At 48.2% G+C, this 23,696-nt stretch overlaps 1 protein-coding gene across 1 annotated transcript in view; it reads left to right on the top strand.

The window, feature by feature from the left end:
* The first annotated feature begins 984 nt into the window (after nt 1–984).
* Nucleotides 985–23,696, top strand: part of LOC136843714 (methylmalonyl-CoA mutase, mitochondrial-like) — a 418,104-nt gene continuing 395,392 nt past the window's right edge. The window contains exon 1 of the mRNA XM_067112308.1: nt 985–1,326. Coding sequence (XP_066968409.1) covers nt 1,291–1,326 — 36 coding nt within the window. The 5' untranslated portion in view covers nt 985–1,290. The remainder of the gene's footprint in view (nt 1,327–23,696) is intronic.

The following is a 23,696-nucleotide window of genomic DNA, read 5'->3' as shown; positions in this document are numbered from 1 at the left end:
ATACGTGTGCCCGTAGGACCGCCATACGGTCCCTCACAAACGCAGACATTACACGTATAAAATATAAAAATCCACCTGAAATATGATGAAATTGTTCACATACCCTTAAAGTTTCCGTTGATTAACATCAGTCTGTTTTCATCACACTAATTTGCGTTTTGATTTACATATTTTTACTATTGTAACTGTATCAGCAAGTCACGAAATGCGAAACATCATGTGAAAATTAGGCCATAATGTTAAGCATTGTGTAAATTGGGCCATAATGCGAAACATTACAGCACAGTTATTGTTAATTTGCAACAAAATAAAATGGGCCTGATTTTCCATTTTCTTTAGTGTTTTCCATTCACATTAAAGAAAGTAAGAATATTGTAGAATGAACTAAAGTCAATGAAGACTGAACGCGATTCGACAATCACATGAAAATTTTGCTAGTTGTCACATATAGGGCCACAAAAGAATGAAAAACGTTCTATAAACATCTCTGAAAAGATTTTGTTCGGTAATAGTATATTAGAATGCATTTATATGGACATTAAACTGTCCAAAACTGTTCGTAACTAATTTTCTATAATTTCTCGAATTTCGGCCATCGGTCACCTCTCATTTGTGAATAGTTTGTTCGTCTACTGAGAAAAAATCCATACCACTCCTATTCTCATATTATGCTTTATAATAAGTTTTAATTATTCAGTTGCTATCTATCTAGATTAAGCAGGCCTTGTGCTGGCACGGGCTCTTGCTCCTCAGCATCACGTAACATTCAGTTGCATAATAAAGGTTAGCAAATTGCGTCTTGGTTACGTCAGGGGTACGTTCTTTCTACAATATATGTATCTATTAATTAAGAGGAAGTGCAAAAGAATAATATGCTCACGTAAATTTCGTATAATGTGTATCATTAAACTACGTTATTTATATTAAGCATCTTCTAAAAATAAATGTATTCATATCCCAGTAACTACTCAAATGAACTACTCTAAACAACAAAACTTCGTTCAGTATTTAATTGAAAGTAAATTTCCGAGCGGTTTTACGTTTGCAAATAAACCGCAAATATATATTGAGTAATGGTTGTAAACGGTTGAATTTTCTGGTTTAGATTATCATAATATTGCTCATTTTAAATAATGACACACAGTTAGTACATCTTGAATGCATCAAAAGGCCTCTTGGTGCTTCTCATAACGCGAGTTAGTTTTGAATGAAATCTGAACGATCCCGAAGTCTGAGTTCAGTTTGCTCGCAACTCGTAACATTGCTCTCCGGTAACTACCATTGGTGAAGATGGCTCTTTCCCGGGCTCCCAACTTCCTGGCCAGAGTAAGTGTGTGATTTTACTGCCATGTATGAACTACTACGTTAAGCTAATCAGTGTTCGGTGACCGCAAACCAGGTGTCACTCATAGGCCTACAAGCATCTAATATATCCTAGACATACCAATGAATTCGTTTGTTTTGGCCCGGGGATAGCCTGCAGCACTTGGTCAGGTCAGGCTTGTTGCATAAGCTCAGTCAGTATCCCAGTAGAAGTACCCTAAGCATTAGCTCCGCGTCGGGTATTTCCTTTAAAATTGATCTTCCTATAGTGTTTTGGTTGCTTATCAAGATTTTGCCGTTATTTTATGTCGGTCGACTGTAATTAACCTCAGAACTGATTATGTTTTTGATATTTCTAAGTAATAGCTCCACACAGACTGTATGGAACGGTTCCGTGAATACGAGAGACATTAGGGAGCCATATGTTCAAGAAGGATTGGCTAAGGAAACCTCTTATAAAAAGGAACTATACTAACCTAATGTACCCTACCCAATCTGTGTTACTTAGTTGGGGTCTCTGCCCCTTGGACCCCCTGTTGAAGGAAACTCCATTTTTTACCAAAAGTTCCCTTTTAATTCTGCGCACGCACGATAGCAAAAATATAATCAGTTCTGAGGTTAATTACAGTCGACCAACAAAAAATAACGGTAAAATCTTGATAAGTAACCAAAATACTTAGAAAAAGTCAATTTCCAAGGTAATACCAGAAAGGGAAGCAAATACATAGCCCAGTTCTAGGTAATTCTAAGCCGGCTGTCCGATTACATGAGCTGACTGTGGCAATTGTCGTTTTTCTATGTTATTTTACTTGCTTTACAAGAATTTAAAGTCATATTTTGTCGGCCGGCTGTAAATATACCGTAATTGACCTTTGAAGACTACACGACTTAAGTACCTAACGCGGGGTAGGTCTAAGCCGGCATTCCGTGACAAGCCACCCCACCTCCCCTCCATAACTAATACGGCAAAATTGTAACCAGTAAACACCTCTAGGGTACGTTAGGTTGGTATTTTTAGGGGGGTTTACTGGTTACAATTTTGCCGTATTAGCTATGGAGTTGGGGGGGCTTGCCACGAATGCCGGCTTAGACCTACCCCACGTTAGGTAATACAAGTCGTGTAGTCTTCAAAGGTCAATGACAGCTTAGTTACAGCCGGCCGACAAAATTTTACTTTAAATTCTTCTAAAGGAAGTAAAATAACATAGGAAAACGTCAATTGCCATAGTCTAGCTCACCGCGGACAGCCGGCTTAGAATTACCCAGTTCTACCCCAGTATCCCCAGGAAAAAGGGGTTTTGGAAGGCAGATTAGTCAGTGTGTTACCCTGTGACTAGACAAAAACTCAATAGACCCAGAGTAACCTAAACTCAGCTAGCCTGTTATCATAACATTATATGACCTGAATGAGATGAAAGAGTTTTTTGGTTGCTAATTATCGATTTACCCTCAATTTTTGTTGTACGATTGTAAGTAACCTGTGATTAACTACAGAACTTCATCCAACAAGCTAGGGGACCCAATGGGAATGTGGGGTTATAGGTGGGGTATACCTCCGGGACAGGGTGATTTGCTCCCCCTCTTGTTACTACTCTACAATTTAGGGGACCCCTAGGGAAAGCAGGGTTATGGGTGGGTTAGACCACGGGGGAGGTGAGAAGGCGACCAAATTTTACTGTATACGGCATTACAGAGACGAAAAGCCATTACACAAACTACAAAGACAAAAACTTTCACTACTACTGCTATTTCGAATGCTGCCATGCATGCACACTCTTATAGGGGAGCTTTTGGTACACAGGCCAGCTCCTTACTGAGGAAAAAGCAGGGACTTGAGGGATAATGTTCGTTTCCCGTCCTTCTAAGTTTCAATTTTGCGAAATGCACTTAGGAACACTTGATTCCCCAGGGGGTAGTACTGAACACTGCAATATACATTTGAATCCCCAGGGGCTAGTACTTAACACGGCAAAATACATTTGAACCCCTAGGGGCTAGTACTAAACACGGCGAAGGGGGTTTCAGGAGGAATTGAGAAGTTTCTCCCACCATTGGAAGGGGTGTGGGGGATATTCATACGCGATCCTCACAGGTTAGACCACCATCTTTCCAACTGTTGCACCCGCCTGTTTGCGGTGGAATGCTTCATAAGTATTTTGTTTAAGTACACCGGCTGATTCCTTTCCCTACGCTCCTTTGAACCTGTAACACGCCACCCTTTGGCCATCACCAGCGAAAACTCTTTAAGTCAATGGCTGGGAAATTAACGTATATTGTTATGACAATTATGAGATGTTAGTCCAGCTGTGTCAAGATCACAGCCTTTAAAAAAAAAAAAGAGAGAGAATTTTTAGCACCCGGTGCGGTAGTGAGTGCAGGGTGGACATTCAGCAAAAAGCATTCTGCTCCCCCAGAAACAGGCTCAGAGTCCCTAAAGTAAGTTTATTGGGGCTTGGTTTCTTAGTGTATTGAATTGTTTTTTTCCCAGATTATGTTATGAGTTTGGAACTCCTGCAGACTGATTGGCACCTTGGAAATTGGTTTTCCGTATACTTTTAGGGCTGTTGGTAAAGGAGATAACGTTTTGTTTTTTTGCCGGCCAGTTATTCTTCCTATGTGTCCCTGCCTACCCCTGCACCCCCATTTCCTTGGTGACAGTACATTTTGCCCCTGCACAAAACCCCCTGCCTCCCCCCACTGCCGCTTCTCACCTTCCCCTGCACTTTGGGTTGACGTGAACAACTCTCTCCCTGCCTTCCCCCATGTTCCTCCTCTTCCTTCAGCTGCTCCCCCCTGCAATGAATGGGTCCCTGGCGACTTACACTTCCGGAGTGTGCTTCCACAATGTAAATGTGTCCGCTATGTTTGTGCGTGTTCTCCCCACCCAAAACCCCGAATTCCCACAGTCCCCCTTTACTGTTGGGTAGAGTTAGGCAGCAAATAACACTTGGCCGACAGCAAACAAACGCGTCGCTTTTATCAGCAGTCCTACAAGTGTAGGAAAAACCAATTTCCAAGGTAAAAACAACCTTGGAGCTAATACTTAGAAATACCAAACCATATGCTGTACAGGCAGTCCCTGATTATCAGCGATCCGGTTTGTTCCGACACAATATACAAACCCTCGGTCCTTTACATTAGGGATTACTTTCAGGCGTAGGCTGGAAACGGTCCTTGAACTTCAAACAAGGTGGTTAGGCAGTTGACTACTGTCCGAGAGGCGGGAGTACCGCCTGCCCAGATGTAAACATTCCAATTTGCTTTCTGCCGTCGTAGAATGCGGACGTTGTTTCTTCACTCTCTGCCTGACTGCCCTCTTTTCTCCTTTTTGGGTGGGAAAATCCTTGTTTTCTTTTACAATCTTGAATGTGGATAAGCCTTCTAAGCCTTCCTATCCCCAGCGTGTGTGTCCTGGGGTAGGAGGCAAGAAATGTAACTCATTTAGATCTAGCGTCGACGCGGACCCACACGCTCTCTGCCCATCTTGCAGGGGGCGTGTGTGTTCGCGCGACGCTCCTTGTAGTGAGTGTTGCTCTTGGTCCCCCGAGCAATGGAGGAAGGTCGAGGGGAGGAGACGCTACCATTGTAAGCTTGCCAAGGAATCGTCTGAGGTTAATATGCCCCCGACGACTCCGGTGGTGGCTAATGTGTCGGGTTCGTTTCTCCCTCCCAGCGAGCTTCCCCTGCTTGCTCCCTCTCCCTCAGGTGAGGACTCCCCCACCTCTTCCTCATTTGTTTCATCGGATGTGGAAGGGCGTGGGGGAGCGGTGGACCGGGACATCCTCTCGGGGGTCTCTTCTCGTTCTGGAGGGGAATTTTTTCCTCCAGAGCGAGTGGAGGCTTCCCAGCCTAACCCGACTTTTGCTTCAGGTTTTGGGTTGGATAGCCAGGCGGCAGACTTATCATCGACCTGGCTACACCTGGGCCTACCTGGCGTTCCATCACTGAAGGGTCTGGTGTCACATCTGTCCAGCGCTCCAGTGACAACTCACACGGCAGCGACTCTCACCACCACCTCAGTCACCATGTCAGGTTTTGCCAAGCTACCCGTGTCGGTGGCTTTGCACCTGGATACCCAGGTTTCGGCTGCCCCTGCCGTACACCACGCAGTACCGCTGCCTCCTGGGTTCCTGGCTCCATTCTCACGACCGGGCCCCTCCTTCATGGTGACTTCTACTCTGCCTTACGTGACTGTCCCTGCCCCTGTTGCTGACCCTGGCCTGATCACGACAATGGTTCCGGCTCCTTGCTTCTCTGTCCAGCCCGGCACATCGTCTGTTTCTCTCCCCAAACCTTCAACCCTGGCGCAGCCCGGCCTGGCTGCCCTCGCACCACCTGTGCCTGCATTCCCCGCCCCGCCTCCTTATGTTTCTGGCTGCCACGCGGTTGCTCCCGCCCAGGTAAGTACTGGCCCGAGCACAGCGTTCTCTGCCTGGGATGCGCCTACTGCTGCAGACCCTCCGACTGCTCCCAATTCATCGGCTGCGCCTGCTTGGTTTGGGGACTTGACGGCGATCCTAAAGAAGATGGTGAAGAAGAAGAGGTCTAGGAAGGTGTCGTCATCTCATCTTCGTCTGCTGCCTCTTCTTCTTCTCCTTCTGAGGCTTCGCGGCCAAAGAAGAAAAAGGCTGCCTCTCCCATCCCTAAGAAGTCTCGCACTGAGACTTCCAAGGGACTACCTCCTTCCACAGGGAAGGCAGTGGGATCTCTCCTCGGCTCTTCTCAATCCACGGATCAGGGAACCGCTGCCCTGGCCTCCAGGTCAGTTGCATTGGGAGCCAAGGGCGTGCAGACCAAGGTCTGCAACCCCCCCCCCTGGTGTGCCTAAGAAACCTGCGTCTAAGGCCAGCGAGTCCACGTCGGACACTCATATGTGAGTTGCTCCGAGTACACAGGTCTCATAGGAGACCCGGGACCCCAGGCTGATACGGGAGAGACTTCTTGCCGTAAAGACCCCGGGCATGGGGCAAGAGAAAGAGTCCGGGCATGCAGGTGTCCCAGCTCTTCCTGCTGGTACTTCTGTGAGTGCCAAGTCAGGTTCCCGGGATAGTGCTTCGGCCGAACACCAGGAGAGGCAGAGAAGAGGTCCCCTGCTCAGTCTTCCCGAGAGGCTATGGTCTCGAAGACAACTGGGGCGCGTCTAGAGGACAGCGCAAGCTCGCGCCAGCCAGACGCATGCTCGACTCCTCCCAGTCCCTGGCCACGTCCGCGCGGCCAGCCTGGCTCGGGGGAAGCGAGCCGCTCTGCTCCCCTCAGGAGACTGCTTCGCCTAGGCGAAAGCACTCTCCTCAGCCCGGGCTGCTGTCACCACCATGGGTTGGTGACCGCTCCCAGCCCGCTGCCCCAGTTGGCTCTGCCAGCAAGGCCAGTGGGAGCACCTGATCCTCCTCGCCTTTCCCCTCCACCTCTTCGGTTCCTTCCAAGGGGCGTGAGTCGGACAGGAAGAATTCTGGCGAGTTTTCTCCTCAGAGTTCTACCTCATGGGCGTACGAACCTGGCTTGGTCCTTGGCTCGACCAGGTCTTACGCCCGCTTGGTGCAGGAAGGATCACGGGGGTCTGCCGAGGTTGTCCCTCCTGCAGGGAGAGTAGATCGGGAGGACCGCACTCTGGAGGGACTCGAGGGTCCTCTTCCCCAGGATGCATACACTCCTGAGATACAGAGGACTTTTGCAGAGGTTATTGTGCTGATTTGTCAGCACAACGACCTTGGGGAAGGGACCACGGCCTCAACCGTCCGTTGCGTCTTGAATCCTTTTGGGGACCCAAGAAGGAACCCAAGGCTTTGGTGGGGCTACCGTGGTCCATGCTTGCTGAAGGGGTCTTCAACCAGGTAAATAGTCTTGTGTCTGGGCAAGACAGTTCACTTTGGTTGAGCTGCTCGGATAAGCTTCTTCTTCTTCTTCTTCTTCTTCTTCTTCTTCTTCTTCTTCTTCTTCTTCTTCTTCTTCTTCTTCTTCTTCTTCTTCCCCCCACCTCGCCAGAAGTGCTTCTACACTGCAGCTGTGGGGGCATTGCCGACTAAACAGGTTGACCCGGACCTGACACGTCTGGATCTGGGTCTGACAGTGCAGCAGCTTACTGCAGAGAGCATCTCCCTCTCCCAGCAAGAAACTGCAACCCTGGAAGCCACCACCATGGCGGCCCTCCAAGCAGTCTCCTGGCTCGATCTGTGGTCCTTCACAGTATCGAAGGTACCTGCTTCCTCAGGCGCTATCATGCCTGGGGAGGACTCCGCCTTTGGGAGACTGTGCCAGTCTAGGGTTAGGGCTATCTCCTACCTCGCCCACCAGACGGCGAACCTGTGGGCAAACCTGGTTCTGAAGCGGAGAGACGCCGTTCTCTCTTGCTTCTCCAGGTCCGTAGGTCCCGAGTCGGCAATATCCCTAAGGAATGGACCGTTGCTGGGTTCCGCCTCTCTCTTCCCCAGAGAGTTGGTGGACGCTGCGGTGGACAAACGCTGGGCCAATGACAGTGACCGGCTTGTCCACCAGGCAGTGGCCAAGACCTCCGGGTCTTCGCATACCACTGCGACCAGGTCTTCGGGCCAGGCTGGCACTTCCTCGGCCCCTAAGAAGTCCCAGTCTCAAAGGGGTCCTGGGGAAACACCCAGCCTCTTCTTCCTTGAGAAAGGGGGGTTTCCTCCCGTCCCTATCAGCCCACTTTCCAATCCGGTAAAGGAGGCAAAGGGAAGAAGAAGAAAGGGAAATGCTAGGGGTGGCGTTCCCCCCCAAAAGCTGCCGAAGGTGGGGGGTTGCCTGTCAAGCCATTGGGCAACATGGCAGCGACACGGAGCCGAGACCTGGATAGTGGGTGTCCTTCAGGAGGGATATCTACTACCCTTCTGCACGTATGTCCAAGGATCTCCGAAGGACACCACACTACAGCAAGAAGTGCAAGCCATGCTGAGCAAGGGTGCTGTAGAAGTCATGTCGGACCAGTCTCCAGGCTTTTACAGCCGTGTCTTTCTCGTAGAGAAAGCCTCAGGGGGATGGAGACCAGTCATAGACCTCTCTCCCTTGAACTGTTTCGTTCGCCAGACTCAGTTCACGATGGAAACAGCGCAATCCGTGCTTGCTTCCATCAGGGAGAACGACTTCATGCTTATGGTGGACTTGAAGTATGCGTATTTCCAAATACCCATTCATCCGTCCTCTCGCAAGTACCTCCGCTTTGTCCTTAGGAAGACGGCCTTCCAATTCAGGGCACTTTGTTTCGGGCTCTTGACCGCTCCCCAGGTGTTCATGAGTCTTCTTGCTCGTGTCAGCTTGGACCCACTCGCACGGGATACATCTACTGAGGTATCTCGACGACTGGCTAGTCCTGGCGAGCTCACGCTCGCAGTTGCTACAGGACAGGGATCGGCTCCTCGAGTTTTGCCAGGATCTAGGGATCGTGGTGAATCTTGAGAAGTCAGATCTCATCCCCAAGCAGAGGATAAAGTACCTGGGCATGCTGATAGACTCGGTGGCAGCACAGCTGTTCCTGTCACGGCAGGAGCAGCCAGCCCGACAATGGCAAGTCGTCATCGGTCACCTGTCGTCATTGGAGAAGCTAGTACCTCATGGGCGTCTTCACCAGCGGTCTCTTCAGTGGAGACTAAAGGAGTATTGGTCCCAGTCCCGAGACCCCCAGTCCTTCCTCATCCCTCTTTCCGAGGAGATGAGGGAGGACCTTCACTGGTGGTTGGATGACAGGAACCTCTTGATAGGAGTATCCCTGCATACTCCCCCTCCGGACATGCTACTGTTCTCAGATGCATCGACCGAGGGATGGGGCGCACACCAGGAGGAGTTGCTGACTTCAGGAGTGTGGCACCGAGACGACAAGCGCCTTCACATCAACATCCTGGAACTCAAGGCAGCCTTCCTAGCCCTCCAAGAGTTCCGGGATCGAGTGATGGGACACTCCATGGCACTGATAAGCGACAATACCACGGTAGTGGCATACGTCAACAAGCAGGGGGCCCTAGTGTCCCTCCCGCTTCACCAGCTGACAATGCAGGTGCACTAGTGGGTCTTGGCTCACTCGGTGGAGCTGTCAGCCAGGTACATTCCAGGCAAGAGGAATGTCGTGGCAGACAAGCTCAGCTGCCGGAATCAAGTGATAGGGACTGAATGGTCCCTCCACTCGGAGGTAGCGGAAAGGCTGTTCGACCTGTGGGGGCGTCCAGCCATCGATCTGTTCGCCACCCGACACAACAGGAAACTCCAGGTCTTCTGTTCTGTCGTGCCGGACCCATGGGCCGCTGCGGAGGACGCATTCCAGCACCCATGGGACAACCTCGACGTGTACGCCTTTCCTCTGTTCTGTCTGATTCGCCGAGTGATCAGCCGAGTGATGATCACTCCGAATCTCAGGATGATTTTGGTGGCACCCAAATGGCCCCAGGCCGTTTGGTATCCAGACCTGCTAACTCTCCTCTCCGAGGCGCCGAGAGAGATCCCCCCTAGCCCAACCTGCTGTGTCAACCCCACGTAGAGCGGTACCACCAGGCAGTGCAATCCCTGTGTCTTCACGGCTGGAGGTTATCCACCATCTCTTGCAAGCGAGAGGCTTTTCGCGTCGTGCAGCAACAGAGATGGCAGGATACCTCAGAAGATCCTCCACAGCATACCAGGGAAAGTGGTCCGTCTTCTGTGGTTGGTGTCGTCTAAGGGGTATCCCTCCAGTCGGAGCTACTATTCAGCAGGTCACGGACTTCCTTGTCTTCCTTCGCGGAGAGAAGCTTTCTCTCCATTTCAGCTGTGAAAGGCTACCGCGCCGCACTCGGCTTAGTCTTACAGCTGAGAGGAGTAGACATCTCCCCCTCTTTCGAGATATCTCTATTAATGAGAAGCTTCGAAAGGTCTTGCCCACCCAGGGATCTCAGGCCCCCTACGTGGGATGTGACTCATCCTAAGGAGCCTGATTCGTGCACCGTACGAGAGTCGTCAGACAGGGATCTGACCCTCAAGACTGTTTTCCTGCTAGCCCTGGCATTGGCGAAGAGAGTTGGGGAACTTCATGGACTTTTCTTTGATGTGAAATACTCGAGGGGATGGGGATCAGTTACGCTCGATTTCGTAGCGAAGACTCAGAATCCTCTGGTCCCTGATGCACAGTTTGAGTCCCTCACGATCCCCTCCTTAGAGGACTTTGTAGGTAATAAACCAGACGAAATGCTACTGTGTCCCGTGAGAGTGCTGCGGCGCTATCTGAAGAGGACTCGACGTCTCCAGCCTGAGTGTCGATGACTCTTCGTTAGTACTGGCTTGGCCAAGAAAGAAGTGTCCAAGAACACCATCTCTTTCTGGCTTCATGAGACAATAAGGAGAGCGTATTCTGCTGCAGAAGACGACACCGTTACGCTTCGTCCAAGAGCTCACGAGGTCCGCAGCATTGGTCCGTCCCTCGCATTCCGGAAGAACATGTCGGTTTCGCAGGTGCTGAAGGCAGGTGTGTGGTCCCAACAGACTACTTTCACCTCCTTCTACCTCCAGGATGTTGCACACAAGTCCTTGGACACTTTTTCCTTGGGTCTTGTGGTGGCTGCTCAACAAGTTGTGTAGCTTACCCGGCTCCTCCAACAGGACAGGTTGCATCTCGCCTAAGATGTACAGTTGTGATTGGGAGAATGAATGTGGAGTGACTGGCCTCTCTTCTTTCTCCCCATCCTGGCTCTCTTCCTACGGGCAGGGAGCGGACGTGCTGTTACATGCTGGATCTGGTGGTCGATGCAGGTAAGCACCCAATGGGAGCTCCCGTTCTATTTTCCATTCAGGTTGATAGAAGCAACCCCACTCCTTCCCCTTGCAAGGGGAGGAAGGAGACCATGACCACAAGACAAACCCAATGCTTGTGATTGCCTTTATGTCATCCGACAGCAAGTTCTTCTTCGCCTGCTTTGCATGAACTCGCGTTTCCTCTTTCGTGCAAAGGGATCCAGAAGTTTGACAGTTAGTCCCGCGTTTCTTACAACCTGATCATTTTGTCAGAGGTAGTTTTCCCTTCCTCGCTCTCACGACCAGGAAGGGAAGACAAGGTGGTGTGAACTCCAGTCAGTTCATAGAGACTCACTCAGATTCTTCCCTCCAACCAGTAAGTCACCTAATGTAAAGGACCGAGGGTTTGCGTATTGTGTTGGAACAAATCACAATTTTTAAAGTAAATTGTATTTTTCCTAGCTATACAAACCCGAGGTCCTTTACACGTTATGCCCACCTCATGCCACCCCTCAATCTGATAGCTGGGCCGAAAGGCAAATTGGAATGTTTACATCCGGGGGGGCGATACTCCCGCCTCCCGGACAGTAGTCAACTGCCTAACCACCTTGTTTGAAGTTCAAAGGCCGTTTCCAGCCTACACCTGAAAGTAATCCCTAATGCAAAGGACCTCAGGTTTGTATAGTTAGGAAAAATACAATTTACTTTTAAGATTGTGATTTTTTTGCGCTTGTCTAGCGACGAAAATTGGCAATTTTTGGAGCTGACGTGCACTGATTTCCACTTACCGGTGCCGATAATTGCATATTGACGCCAATGCATACCTAACAGAGGTGCTGATAGCTGGAAATCGGCAATTTTCCACGCTTATCAGCGCCAATAAATGCCTAGAATTGCCAATTTTCAGTTATCAGCAATTTACGCCTATTGTCACGCCGTCAGAACAGAAGCCCTGCAGATAACCCGGGACTGCCTGTAATAGCCTAGCCTAGATCCTGAATTTAGAAGACTAGTTCAGACAGATAGCTTAATAAAGGCCAACAGTAATGCTTAAGTATAGCCTACCAGCACAGGCAGACCAGTGTAGGTATACCTTCACCATTGATGATACCATTTTGGTATTTCTAAGTAACAGCTCTGCACGGACCTTGGAAATTGATTTTTCCTATACTTTTAGTGTTTCTGATGAAGGAGGTGGTGTTGTTTATTGTCAGTCAGTTATTAACCTCATATCTACCCAACAAGGTTGGGGACCTTTGGGAACATGGGGTTTTGGAAACATTGGGAGAAAGACCGGGCCACCATGTTGTTGTTATGGAATGGTTCTGTGCATGCTTAAGTCATCAGACGGTCATATGTTTAAAAAGAGATTGGCTAAGGAAACCTATTATAAAAAGAACTATACTAACCTAACCTAACCTAATCTAGCAGGCCATGTTACTTAGTCAGGGGGGCTCCACCCCCCAGACCTCCACAGTGAAGGAAACTCCATTTTTTACCAAAAGCTCCCATATAACACTGCGCATACACGATAGCATTCCAGGATGGCCAGCGTACAACTTTTGAGGTTAATTACAGTTTTATATAAGCAACTTGCCAAGTAATTACATAGCTATAGTTTCTATTAACCGGCAGCTAGAATTTTTTAAATTCATGGTAACATTACTTTGTTTTGGTTAGGTGACTAACCCCGCCCACTTTTGGGGTAAGAGAGGAGCTAGTCCAGCAAAAAGAGCTCAATATGTTTCTGCCAGCTGATGGATGTACTTGTCCTTAGCAGCAGCGCATTTTGGGATTTCTTTAGCTTCTCAGTTGGTCGTAGTACTACAATTGGTGAAATATTCTCTTTATGGTAGCCTTTTTGGCATATTTAGGCAGCATCAGGTTCTTTTTCAGGCCTGACTGCTGAATTTGACTGTTATAATTTTGATCTTAGACATTCTAAGCTCTGTTGACTTTTGACTTGTCAACTATGTCTGATTCTGGTTCCCAATTTTTGGTATTGCAGCAAAGGCTGCAATACCGAAAACCTGTTATGACCCACACACTCTCTGCACATCTTGTAGGGGTCAAATTGTTCGCCAGGCTTGACTTGTAATGAATGTGAACATTGGGATGTCAAAATGTGGAAAACTTTAAATAGCACTTATCAAAACTGGACAGAGACAAAAAGAGGAAAGCTACTTCTAGAGCCAATGGTAAAAAGACGTTAGCTAGTCAGGTTCCCCCTAAGTCTGTCTGATAATGTTTCTTTATCTTTTATTCCTCCTAATCCCAGTTCTCATTCTGTTCCACCATCTCCTCTCCCCGGCTCCCTTACTCCCAATCCCGACACCATTGCCAGCCTTGAGTCAAGAGTTAATAAGAAATTTGTGTTGTTAGTGAAAACTGTGGAACAAATAGGCACTTCAGTGAAAGTCCTTATGGACAAGTGCAGTGAAGTGTCAGTGGAGGAGGTGGCTGTATGTCCCGCCGATTCTCCTAGGCTAAGGTCCCTGGCAAGCTCCCTTGAACCTGGGAGGAGCCAAACTGGTAGCCCAAAGGAGGTTGGTTGGGTCTGCCCACAGGCAGTCACCCCCTCAGTTGGTCCTGTTGCCACTTCCCAGGTCACGACAGAGCGCCACTGGAAAGGCGTCTCTGCGGAAGTGAGTCGTCTTTCTTGTAGTCTTTCTTCAAGTGATTCAAGTCCCAGATGCCAGTGGCATTTTAAAGATGAATCTCGTCCTTTGAAGAGACGTGCTATTGGTGTATGTCTTTCCCCTGCAGTTCCTGTAAAGAAGCCCAAGGAGTCTTCTCTAGCAAAGCCATCCTGCAGTTTTTGGGACAGTCCTGAACGTTTCTCCCAGGATCACCCGGAGTTAGAGGAACAGCTGTCAACAGTTAAACGTCTAGTCCCTTCTCGCAAGCGCTCTTCTTCGGCTAGGATCATGGACGAGCCCCCATCAGTGGCACCACAGTGTTCTCCTGGAATTAGGAAAGTAACTGAGCAACTTTTAGCGCCCAAGCTTCTTGCTCCCACTACGATTATTGACTCAGGACTCCCTTGTGCTTCTGAGTGCCCGTTAGCTCCTGCTCCCACAGTGCCCGACTCTGTTGTGTCTGCATTAAGACCTTTGGCGCCAGAGCGTCTGTTGGCGTCGGAACACCCATTGGCGCCGGAGCACCTAGTGGCAATGGAGCGCCTAGTGGTGCCAGAGCTCCCCATGGCTTCGGAACATCTTTTATTAGAAGGTCCGGTTCTTAACAAGCGCCTGTCGGCGCCCGAGACTTTGTCTGTGCATAAGTGCTAGTTGGCTCCTGGGCTTGTTTTGTCTCTGAGCGCCCTATGTCTGCAGAGCCTACCTGGACTCCTGTGCTCCCTATCACTTCTTCTAAGCTCCTGACACCCGCTCCTGTTTGGGGGTTTTGGATCCTGCTACTGACCAGCTGCCCCTTCATCCTCAATGTCTGGCCTTGGCTTAACAAGCTCCCATAGTGTGGATCCTTCCTTTCTGCCCATTCAGTGATAGGTAGATAATATTTTGGGGTTAATCAAGAAACCCCCTTTGACACCTCAACCTCTTGCAGAGTTGTCCCCCATTTCTCCAGAGGAGGAAGAAGAAGTAGACCCTGTAACTCCGCCAACTACTTATGCTTCGTTGCTAAGGTTTTTGTTGGCAACATTTCCTAATTTCTTCTTGCCTGCAGCTCCGGCTTCCTTGGAGTCTACATATTTAATGGACAGCCAGACTGTTAATTCTTTGAGACTCCCTAAGATGGTACTGTCTTCCTCTGCTAAGGCATTAAATGAAGTAGAAAGTTGGCTCTCAGGGAAGATAGAGTGGGGAAGAGCCTCCTTTAATTGTCCTCCGTCGAGGCTCTCTCAGAGGAGATATCTGTCTTACGCATCTGGAGAGGCCCCGTCCCTGGGAGCTTCTGCCTCCTCCCAGGGGAACTTCTCCAGTCAGATAGACTCGTCCCAGAGGTCGGCTTTCAATTCTGCGAAGATCCTGTTCTCGACTTCAGAATTAGACCATTTGATCAAACACCTGTTTAAAGTTTTCGAGGTGCTTAGTTTTTTAGATTGGGCAGTGGGTGCCCTTCCTTGTAAGATCAAGGATTGTCCTCATGTCCCAGAGGACTACACCTCAGATTTTTTGGGTGTTATCTCTTGTCTCAACAAGGGTATAAGGGATGGATCTCTGGAGCTGGCTTTCCTTTTTGCAATGAACATTTTAAAGAGAAGGGAGCTGTGGTGTTCTTATACCACTAAAGGTGTGACCCTTTTGCAGAAGTCTGCTCTTCTTTATTCTCCTCTGGATAAACAACATTTGTTCCCACAGGCTACAGTCCTTCAGATTTCTTCTAACCTTCAGAAGAAATCTACTCAGGACCTCCTAGCTCAGTTTGTGAGGCAAACTATGGAAACCCCAGCATTCTCCTCTAGGACAGTTTCCCTTGTCCAACCTCAAGCCCTTTCATGGTAGGGGCAGGCAGAGAGGCTTTCCCAGACCGCGTGCTAATGCCTGGTTCACCTCTCGAGCGATCAGGAAGTCCTCCTCTAAAGCTCCCTTACGTAAGTGAGACCCGTGTCCTCTGTACGCCAGTATGAGCAAGGATCCTTCGCTTTTGGGAACGATGGGAAGCAAGAGGAGCAGAAACCTTGATTGTGGAAGTTTTGAGGAAGGGTTACTCCATCCCATTCATACGGAAGCCTCCTTTAACCAGCTCGCCGGTCGTATTGATGGCTTACTCAGTAGGCTCCGAGAAGTTTTCCGCCCTCTCCCAAGAAGTGTCTTCCCTCCTCGAGAAAGAAGCCATTGAAGTGGTCAAGGATACTAGCTCTTTTGGGTTCTACAATCAGTTATTTGTAGTCCCCAAGGCCTCAGGAGGCTGGAGGCCAGTCTCGATGCAAACGCCCTGAATTTGTTTGTCCAGAAAACCAAATTCAAAATGGAAACGAACCAATCCATCCTAGCATCCATTCATCAGGGAGATTGGATGATTTCGGTGGACATGAGGGACACATACTGCCATGTTCCAGTTCATCAGGACTCAAAGTCTTTAAGGTTCGTTTTCAAGAATGGTGTATCAGTTCAGAGGCCTTTGCTTTGGCCTAGCCACGGCCCTCAGGTTTTCATGCAAGTCTTAACTCCCATAGCGAAATGGTTACATCTGATGGGGCTCAACATTTCACTCTATCTAGACGATTGGCTTCTTCTTTCTCGGTCGAAGGAAGCGTGTATGGAGGACCTACAAAAGACCCTTCTTCTAGCCCAGGAGTAGGGCCTTTTAATAAATTTTCAGAAGCCACAGCTGACCTCTTCTCAGAAGATAGTATATTTGGGGATGAGGATAAACTCTCTAACTTTTCGGGTTTTTCTCTTCCCCCAAAGGATAGAAGCCTGCCTTCAGAAAGTGGAAAAATTCCTCTCCCTTCTGTCTTGCTCTTCAAACAACTGGATGAGCCTTCTAGGGACCCTCTCTTCCATAGATCAATTTGTGTCTCTGGGAAGGCTGCACGAGGAACTTTCAATTTTATCTACGAGCCAATTGGAACAGGAAGAAGTTTCAGGACACTTTCGTTTTCCCAATAACTCAGGAAATCAAACGGGACCTGCTGTGGTGGAAATCAAGGGGCAGACTGTCTCAAGGGAAGTCCCTCCCTCTGAGCCACGACCTAGTGTTTTATTCAGACGCTTCAGACCAAGGTTGGGGAGTTCTGGGAGACAGGGAGGTCTCCAGAATTTGGACTCCAGAACAGAGCAAATGGCTTATCAATGTAAAGGAGTTGAAAGCAATTCACTGGGGATTACAAGAGTTTGCTCTGGAAGTGTTCGGAAGGACAGTGACGGTCCATTTGTACAGTACCACAGTACTGTCTTACGTCAAGAAGCAAGTGGGGGACACGCTCTTTTACCCTTTGCGAGGCAGTAAGAGCTTTTCTCTTGTGGGCAGATCGAAACCAGACAAAGATTCTAACCAGGTTTACAGTAAACCCTCCGTATTCACGGTCTCACTATTCGCAGATTTCTCTGCCGAATGTATCTACCCATTATTCGCAGAAAATTTGCCCATTCGCAGTACTTTTCACTGAGAAATGTTCACTAATTACTGTATTTTCATCTAATTTTCATGACTAAATGCGCTTTTTATGATAAAACTATTAAAATACTCAGGTACAGGCAGTCCTTGGTTATCGGCGGGGGTTCCATGTGGGGGGTGTGATGATAACTGAAAATCGCCACTAACCGAAAATCAGCGATTTCCAGCGATTTTATGGCGATTTTCGGGCTTATTGGCACCGAAAAGTGCTGATTTTCGGTTATCAGTGCCTCTGTTAGTTATGTATTGGCGCCAGTATCCAAATATCGGCGCCGATAAGCAGAAATTGGCGATTTTTTCACATAGTGACTCTTTTGGATTTAACTTTCACGATTTTGACTTTTCAGCTAGTGGGGATATGTCCGACACTAGTAGTTCTAGTTTTGTGTTCCGGTTGTAGATGACAAGTTTGCTCTATTAATTTGACATGTGACGAGTGCAGGGATTGGGGAGAATAGAAATGGAAAACTTTAAATTCTCATTTAGCTAAGCTAGAAAGAGATAGGAAGAGGAAAGCAGCCGCTAAAGCCAGCGGGAAATTAGCTAGTCAGGCTTTGACTCCTAGATCGGATAAGGCAGACATGTCTGTTAATTCTCCAACTGTTAAGCCTTCCCCACCTGCATCAGTTAATTCTCTTAAACCAGCTACTCCTTCTCCTGGCTCCATCACTTCTGAACCCGATCGCTTCGCCAGCCTTGAGAATAAGTTTGAGCAATGTTTAAACCTGGTAGTGAGTACAGTGGCCCAGTTAGGGGCATCAGTGCATGTCCTGATGGACAAATTTGAAAACACTGTTAAAAGTGAAGTGTCAGTGGAGGAGGCAGCTGTTCAACCCATTGATTCTCTTAGGCGCCGGTCCCTGCCATACTCCATGCTACCTGGGAGGAGGCATACCAGTAGCCCAAGGGAGATCAGTGGGGTCTGCCCACGGGCATTCTTCCCCTCAGTCCAGCCTGTTGCATCCAAGGTTGCGACTAGCGACAGACACTGGAAAGGTGTCTCGGAAGTGCATCGGCTTTTATCAAGTTCTGAGTAGTCCTCGCCTCGTAAAAGCCATCTTCATTGCTTCCCTGATGAATCTTGCCTGCTTAAGAGACATTTCTTGGGTAAAGATCAGTCCCTGCATGTCCCTTACAAGAGAATGAGGAAGCCTTCCTTCAGTCCTCAACCTTTGTATAGCAAGTGGGACAGTCCAGAGCGTTTCTCCTCTCCTCAGCGCCAGGAGCGAGGTTCTAGCTCATTGCACCTTTCGGGCGAACAGCTCCAGATTTCATGTAGGCGCTCTGTTCCCTCTGAACATCCCATATTGGTGGAACGCTTTGATGAGTGCCATGAAGCAGACAAGCGCTCTGTAGCAGCCAGGCGCCCTGATGCGGCCAAGTGCCCTAAAGCAACCAAGCGCCCTGACAGTCAGGTGCCCTGAGGTGGTCGGACGCTCTTTTTCATCGAAGCGCCCTGAAGCTTCTGATCTTCCTCTAGTGCTTGAGCCCCCTCAAGACTCCAAGCACCCTGCAGCGTCTGATAAGCCTTCTCTTGCATTGGACCCAGCTCTTGAGCCTTTGCAACGTAAACTGGATAATATCCTTCATCCTTTACAGAAACCTGCAGCACAGACAGCGCCTGAATTAGACTCGATTATGTCTCCTATCTCCTCTGAAGACGAAGAAGGGGGAGCAGGACTTGTCTTCTACGCTGTATGCGACACTCCTCAAGTTCCTTCTGCAGCAGTCCCGGAATTTTTCACTCTGGCCTCTCCTTCCTCTCCATCTTCGTCTTTCTTGATGAGCAATCAGCCATGGATTTGACGAGACTTCCTAAGGTGGTTCTCTCTTCTTCATCGAAGAAAGCTTTTTGCCAAGTAGAGAACTGGCTTTCCGAGGAGAAGGATCAAGGGAAAGCCTGTTTTAGTGTTCCTCCCTCTCGTCTCGCATGTTTGCAGTACTTGTCTTATGCAACAGGAGAAGCTCCTTCCCTGGGAGTGGCTGTCTCCTCCCAGGGGGGACTTTTTGCGCCCATTGACTCGGGGCGTAGGTTGGCTCTTGCTTCGGCAAAGATGTTCTTTTCAGCACAGGAGATGGATCATCTGTTGAAGAGTTTGTTCAAGTCCTTCGAGGTGTTGAGTTTTTTCGACTTGTGTTTGGGAGCAGTTGCCAAGAAGCTTCAAGATCCATTTTTTTTGTGTGTGATGAAGTCTCAGACCTGTTTAATTTTCTCTCTTGGCAGATAAAACTGTTAGAGATGGCTCACAGGAATTAGCTGCCCTTTATGCCATGGGCGTGCTTAAGAAGCGACTACTTTGGGTCTGGTTCACATCGAAGGGCATTATGGCCCCTCAGAAATCAGCTCTCCTTTTTTCCCCTCTGGATAAACAACATTTGTTTCCACAGCCCACTGTATGTGAGATTGCAGCAAGTCTACACCAGAAATCAACGCAAGATTTGTTGACCCAATTGATGAAGTGCCAGAGGGACTGATCTGCTTTCTCAGTTAAACCTTCATCTTCTCTCGAGCAACCAAAGCCATTTCGTGGAGGAAATCAGAGATCGCACTCTGGGTCTTGAGGATCAGTTAGATTTGCTCCCCGAGCGATCAAGAAATCTTCTCCTTCCAAATCATCCTCTCGCAAGTGAGAATTTAGTCCTTCATGATCCGGTAGGGGCCAGGCTAAGTCTCTTCTGGGAGAGATGGAGCAAAGGAGGAGCAGATCAGTGGATGGGGAAAGTTTTAAAGGAGGGATACGCTATCCCCTTCAAGGAGAATCCGCCATTAACCAACACACTCATCGTATTGACGGCTTACTCCACACGATTGGAGGGGTATTCGGCCCCATCGAAGGACGTGTCCTCTCTTCTGAGCAAAGAAGCTATAGAAGTAGTAAAAAAGGCAGACTCGAAAGGATTTTACAATCGCCTTTTTGTAGTGCCCAAGGCTTCAGGGGGTTGGAGACCGGTGCTCGACGTAAGTGCTTTGAACGTCGTAGAGAAAACAAAATTCAACATGGAAACCATCCACTCAGTTTTTGCTTCCATCTGTCAGGGAGATTGAATGATCTCCCTGGACATGCAAGACGCTTATTTCCATATTCCGATTCACCCATACTCAAGGAAATACTGTACCTAGGATTCATTTTTGAGGACCAGATCTATCAATTTCGAGCACTTTGTTTCGGTCTCTCGACGGCCTCACAAGTTTTCACCCGAGTGTTGGCTCCTTTGGCGGGTTGGCTACATTTAGAGGAAGTGAGTATCTATCTCTATCTGGACGATTGGCTAATTCGCTCGCCCAAGAAGCAATGCTGCATGGAGGCCTTACGGAAGATTTCTTTTAACCCAGGAATTAGGACTAATAATGAACTTTGAGAAATCACAAATGCTTCCCACTCAGAAGATTCTTTATTTGGGAGTTCTGATAGACTCTCTGAGTTTTCGGGCTTCTCCATCAGTCAAGAGAGTAGAAGACTGTCTGAGGAAGGTAGACCTCTTCCTCTCGCTTCATTCTTGCTCCGCCACCAAGTGGATGAGTCTCTTGGGGACAATGGCATCTCTGGAGCAATTCGTAAGACTGGGAAGACTTCACATGAGACCTCTCCAGTTCTGTTTAAGAACTTGCTGGGAAATAAAGGAGGATCTGCGGTGGTGGAGGTCCGCAGACAGACTTTCAGAAGGGAAGTCTCTTGTTCTGGTGGGCCCCGACCTTGACTTCTTTTCCAACGCATCAGACCTAGGTTGGGGAGCGCTCCTCGAGAACCTGGAAGTCTCCGGGAGGTGGTCTTCGAAGGAAAAAGGGCTTCATATCAACATGAGAGAATTGAAGGCGATACACCTAGCTCTGCAACACTTCGTGACGCAGGTACACAACAAGACTGTAGCGGTACATGCGGACAATACCACAGCCCTAGCGTACATCAGACATCAAGGGGGGGACCCACTCATTTTCCTCTGCAAGGTAGCAAGAGACTTGCTATGCTGGGTGGATTGGAACCAGACTCGATTAGTCACCCAGTTCATACAGGGCAAGTGCAATGTCCTGGCAGACGAGTTGAGCCGTCACAAGCAAATCTGCCCACAGAGTGGACACTAGATCTTTGCATTTGTGCCAGCCCTTGGAAATTATGGGGTCAACCAAACATAGACCTGTTTGCAACTTCCAGAAATTACCGCCTTCCTTTGTTCTGTTCCCCCTTTCCAGACCCTCTAGCTTGGGCAACGGATGCAATGATCCTGGACTGGTCCAACCTAGATCTTTACGTTTTTCCTCCGTTGGGGATGATTCAAGAAGTAGTAAGGAAGTTTCACTCACACCACAATGTAAAGATGACTTCCAACCATCCTGGATGTTGAGACACACTCCACTTTAAACTCTAAGCATGGCCCTGCCAAGATGACAGTGCCAGTGCCAAATTAAGATTTGATTCTTGTGCTGGGTCCTTTTTCTATATCAGAACCAGAACACCACGTAGATCTCCCTTCAGGAGATCACAATCCGGCGCCCCCTCTCTGCCCCCGGGTTGGCTGCGCTGCCAGTGCCAGACAGAGAGCCAACCTGACGTTCATATGAGCCCTTTCCGGATTCCCACGACCACAGCGGAAGCTCACCCAAAGGTGTGGCCTCGCAACCCATGCCTGAGTTGGTCATCGTTACCTGTGAGCCTCAAATGCCCACCAAACCCTCTTCCTCTCTTTCCAAATCCACAGAGCAAGATATTCTGATGGACCTTGCTAGAGCTGTCACTGCTCCCGTTGTTGCAGCAGTAGGAATACATAGCTCTTCAACACCTTTGGATTCAGCTTCACTGACTCCAGCTAGAAACTCAAACCATCACTTCAAAGTAGGACACAAAAAGAAGAAATATTGGCGTAGGCCGCCTAGGTAACTTACAAGAGCCACCGAGTTCTCACAGCACTGGTGCCAACCTGGCACAGCACCCCCCTTTATCTAGGTAATTTGGCATTATAATCCAGAGTTGGATGCCAAGTCACTCCCTTTCTCTGACTCTTTGCAAAATATAAGTCATTTCCTTTCCTGTTGTTTGACATCTGTTCCTGCAGTAACGCCCATTGTACCACTCATAGTAACCTACCGCTAACTTTGTGTTATCTTACCCACTTTGCTTGAGTGCTATGCAGAGTGCCAAGTGCCAGATGCCGTGGCACTGTCAGTGCTGATACTGAGAGTCCTGTATGGTCCCTAATGATTAAAGCCACCTGACGAGTCAGGTTCTCACATTTACCATTTACCAGTGATTGGTGCCTATTACAGAGACTGTGATCAAGTCACTCCCTACCAGTTAAGTTTTGTGACTTATAATGTATTCCCCAAGTTTATTGAGAATTACCTTAGCTAGAATCCCCTTTTGTTTACCACTACCTATCTTTTGATTTCTGTCCTTTTGCATTGTTACCATTTGCACCACCTTGTGTATGGGTTAGCACAAGCATGATTTTGTGAAACATCAGACATAGATTGTCTGATCAAATCAACCACAGTCCATATGTCATTACTGAAATGTAATTTGAAAGAAGCAAATCTACATTAAAGTTGAAATGTAAAATGAATGGTTAATAATAATTTTGCCTTTCATGATTTAGTGTTTGCTATAAGTCACATTTTCTGCCTCACTGTTTGAATTGTCTAGAGTAAACTTTGTATGCAGATATGATTTTTAGTATAAGACTTATTCGAAATGTGTTTAGACGAGAGAGAGGTTCTTGTTTATCAAGCCGAAAGAAGCTCCTAGACGTTCACTCCCGAAAGGAGCATGTAACGTCTTCCTTCATTGGGGAGGTGTTTCAAACATCCTTTTGTCTGTTTGTTTTATGGTTTTTCCGTATTAATAATTAAATATAAATTGATTGGAGTAGCTTGCGAAAGAAATACAAGATATTTCATAGAGTAACTGACATTTCCCAATCTCTGCTGTTTCCAGTAATGACAACCCAGGTGTCAAATGAGCAGGTAATTAAGCGACCTGCACCAGTGTCACTTTAATGTCCTGTCATCCCTTTGAGTTCAAAACCCGACACAGTGCGAACGTCCCCAAGTAATTAAGGCGGCACAATAAAGAAAATCCCTTTGAGACTTCACACCTTCCACATATTGTTAAACAGTCCCCAGCCAATTTTGTCAGAAGAGCCCTCTGAGAAAATTCCCCATCCACTACCTGCCATGTCATTAAGGATCACTTCCTTGACCGGACCCCACACCTGCATCTCCGCCTCATAACCTCGACTCTCAAGTCTAATCCTCTCACTATTGTCCTCTCTCTCCCTGGAACTTTTTATTTGCTAACCTCCGACAACCTTTCCAGGTACCTGGCAGGATTAGCAGGTACCTGGCAGGATTATTAGTGTACCCAAGCCGAGGGTAATAGATGAACCAATTAAGAAGAATTTGTCAAAACACAACCACCATCAGCACCGTTTGCCTATAAATACAAGCTCCAATGGACCCTCTTTGGTAGTGTATCTTACGGCATCTTTCTGCCAAGAAGTGTCTCTGTCCAGGGGCTCTGAGTCCCCCGTAGACTTCCCTCTGCTGCTGTCACTCTGAAGGTGGTCCTACCTCGCTGCCTTACCCTCTGCACGCT

Source organism: Macrobrachium rosenbergii, chromosome 12 (assembly GCF_040412425.1).
Source record: "Macrobrachium rosenbergii isolate ZJJX-2024 chromosome 12, ASM4041242v1, whole genome shotgun sequence".
Classification (NCBI taxonomy): Eukaryota; Metazoa; Arthropoda; class Malacostraca; order Decapoda; family Palaemonidae; genus Macrobrachium; species Macrobrachium rosenbergii.
The sequence above is the reverse complement of the archived record's forward strand: the minus strand, read 5'-3'. Positions and strand labels throughout refer to the sequence as shown.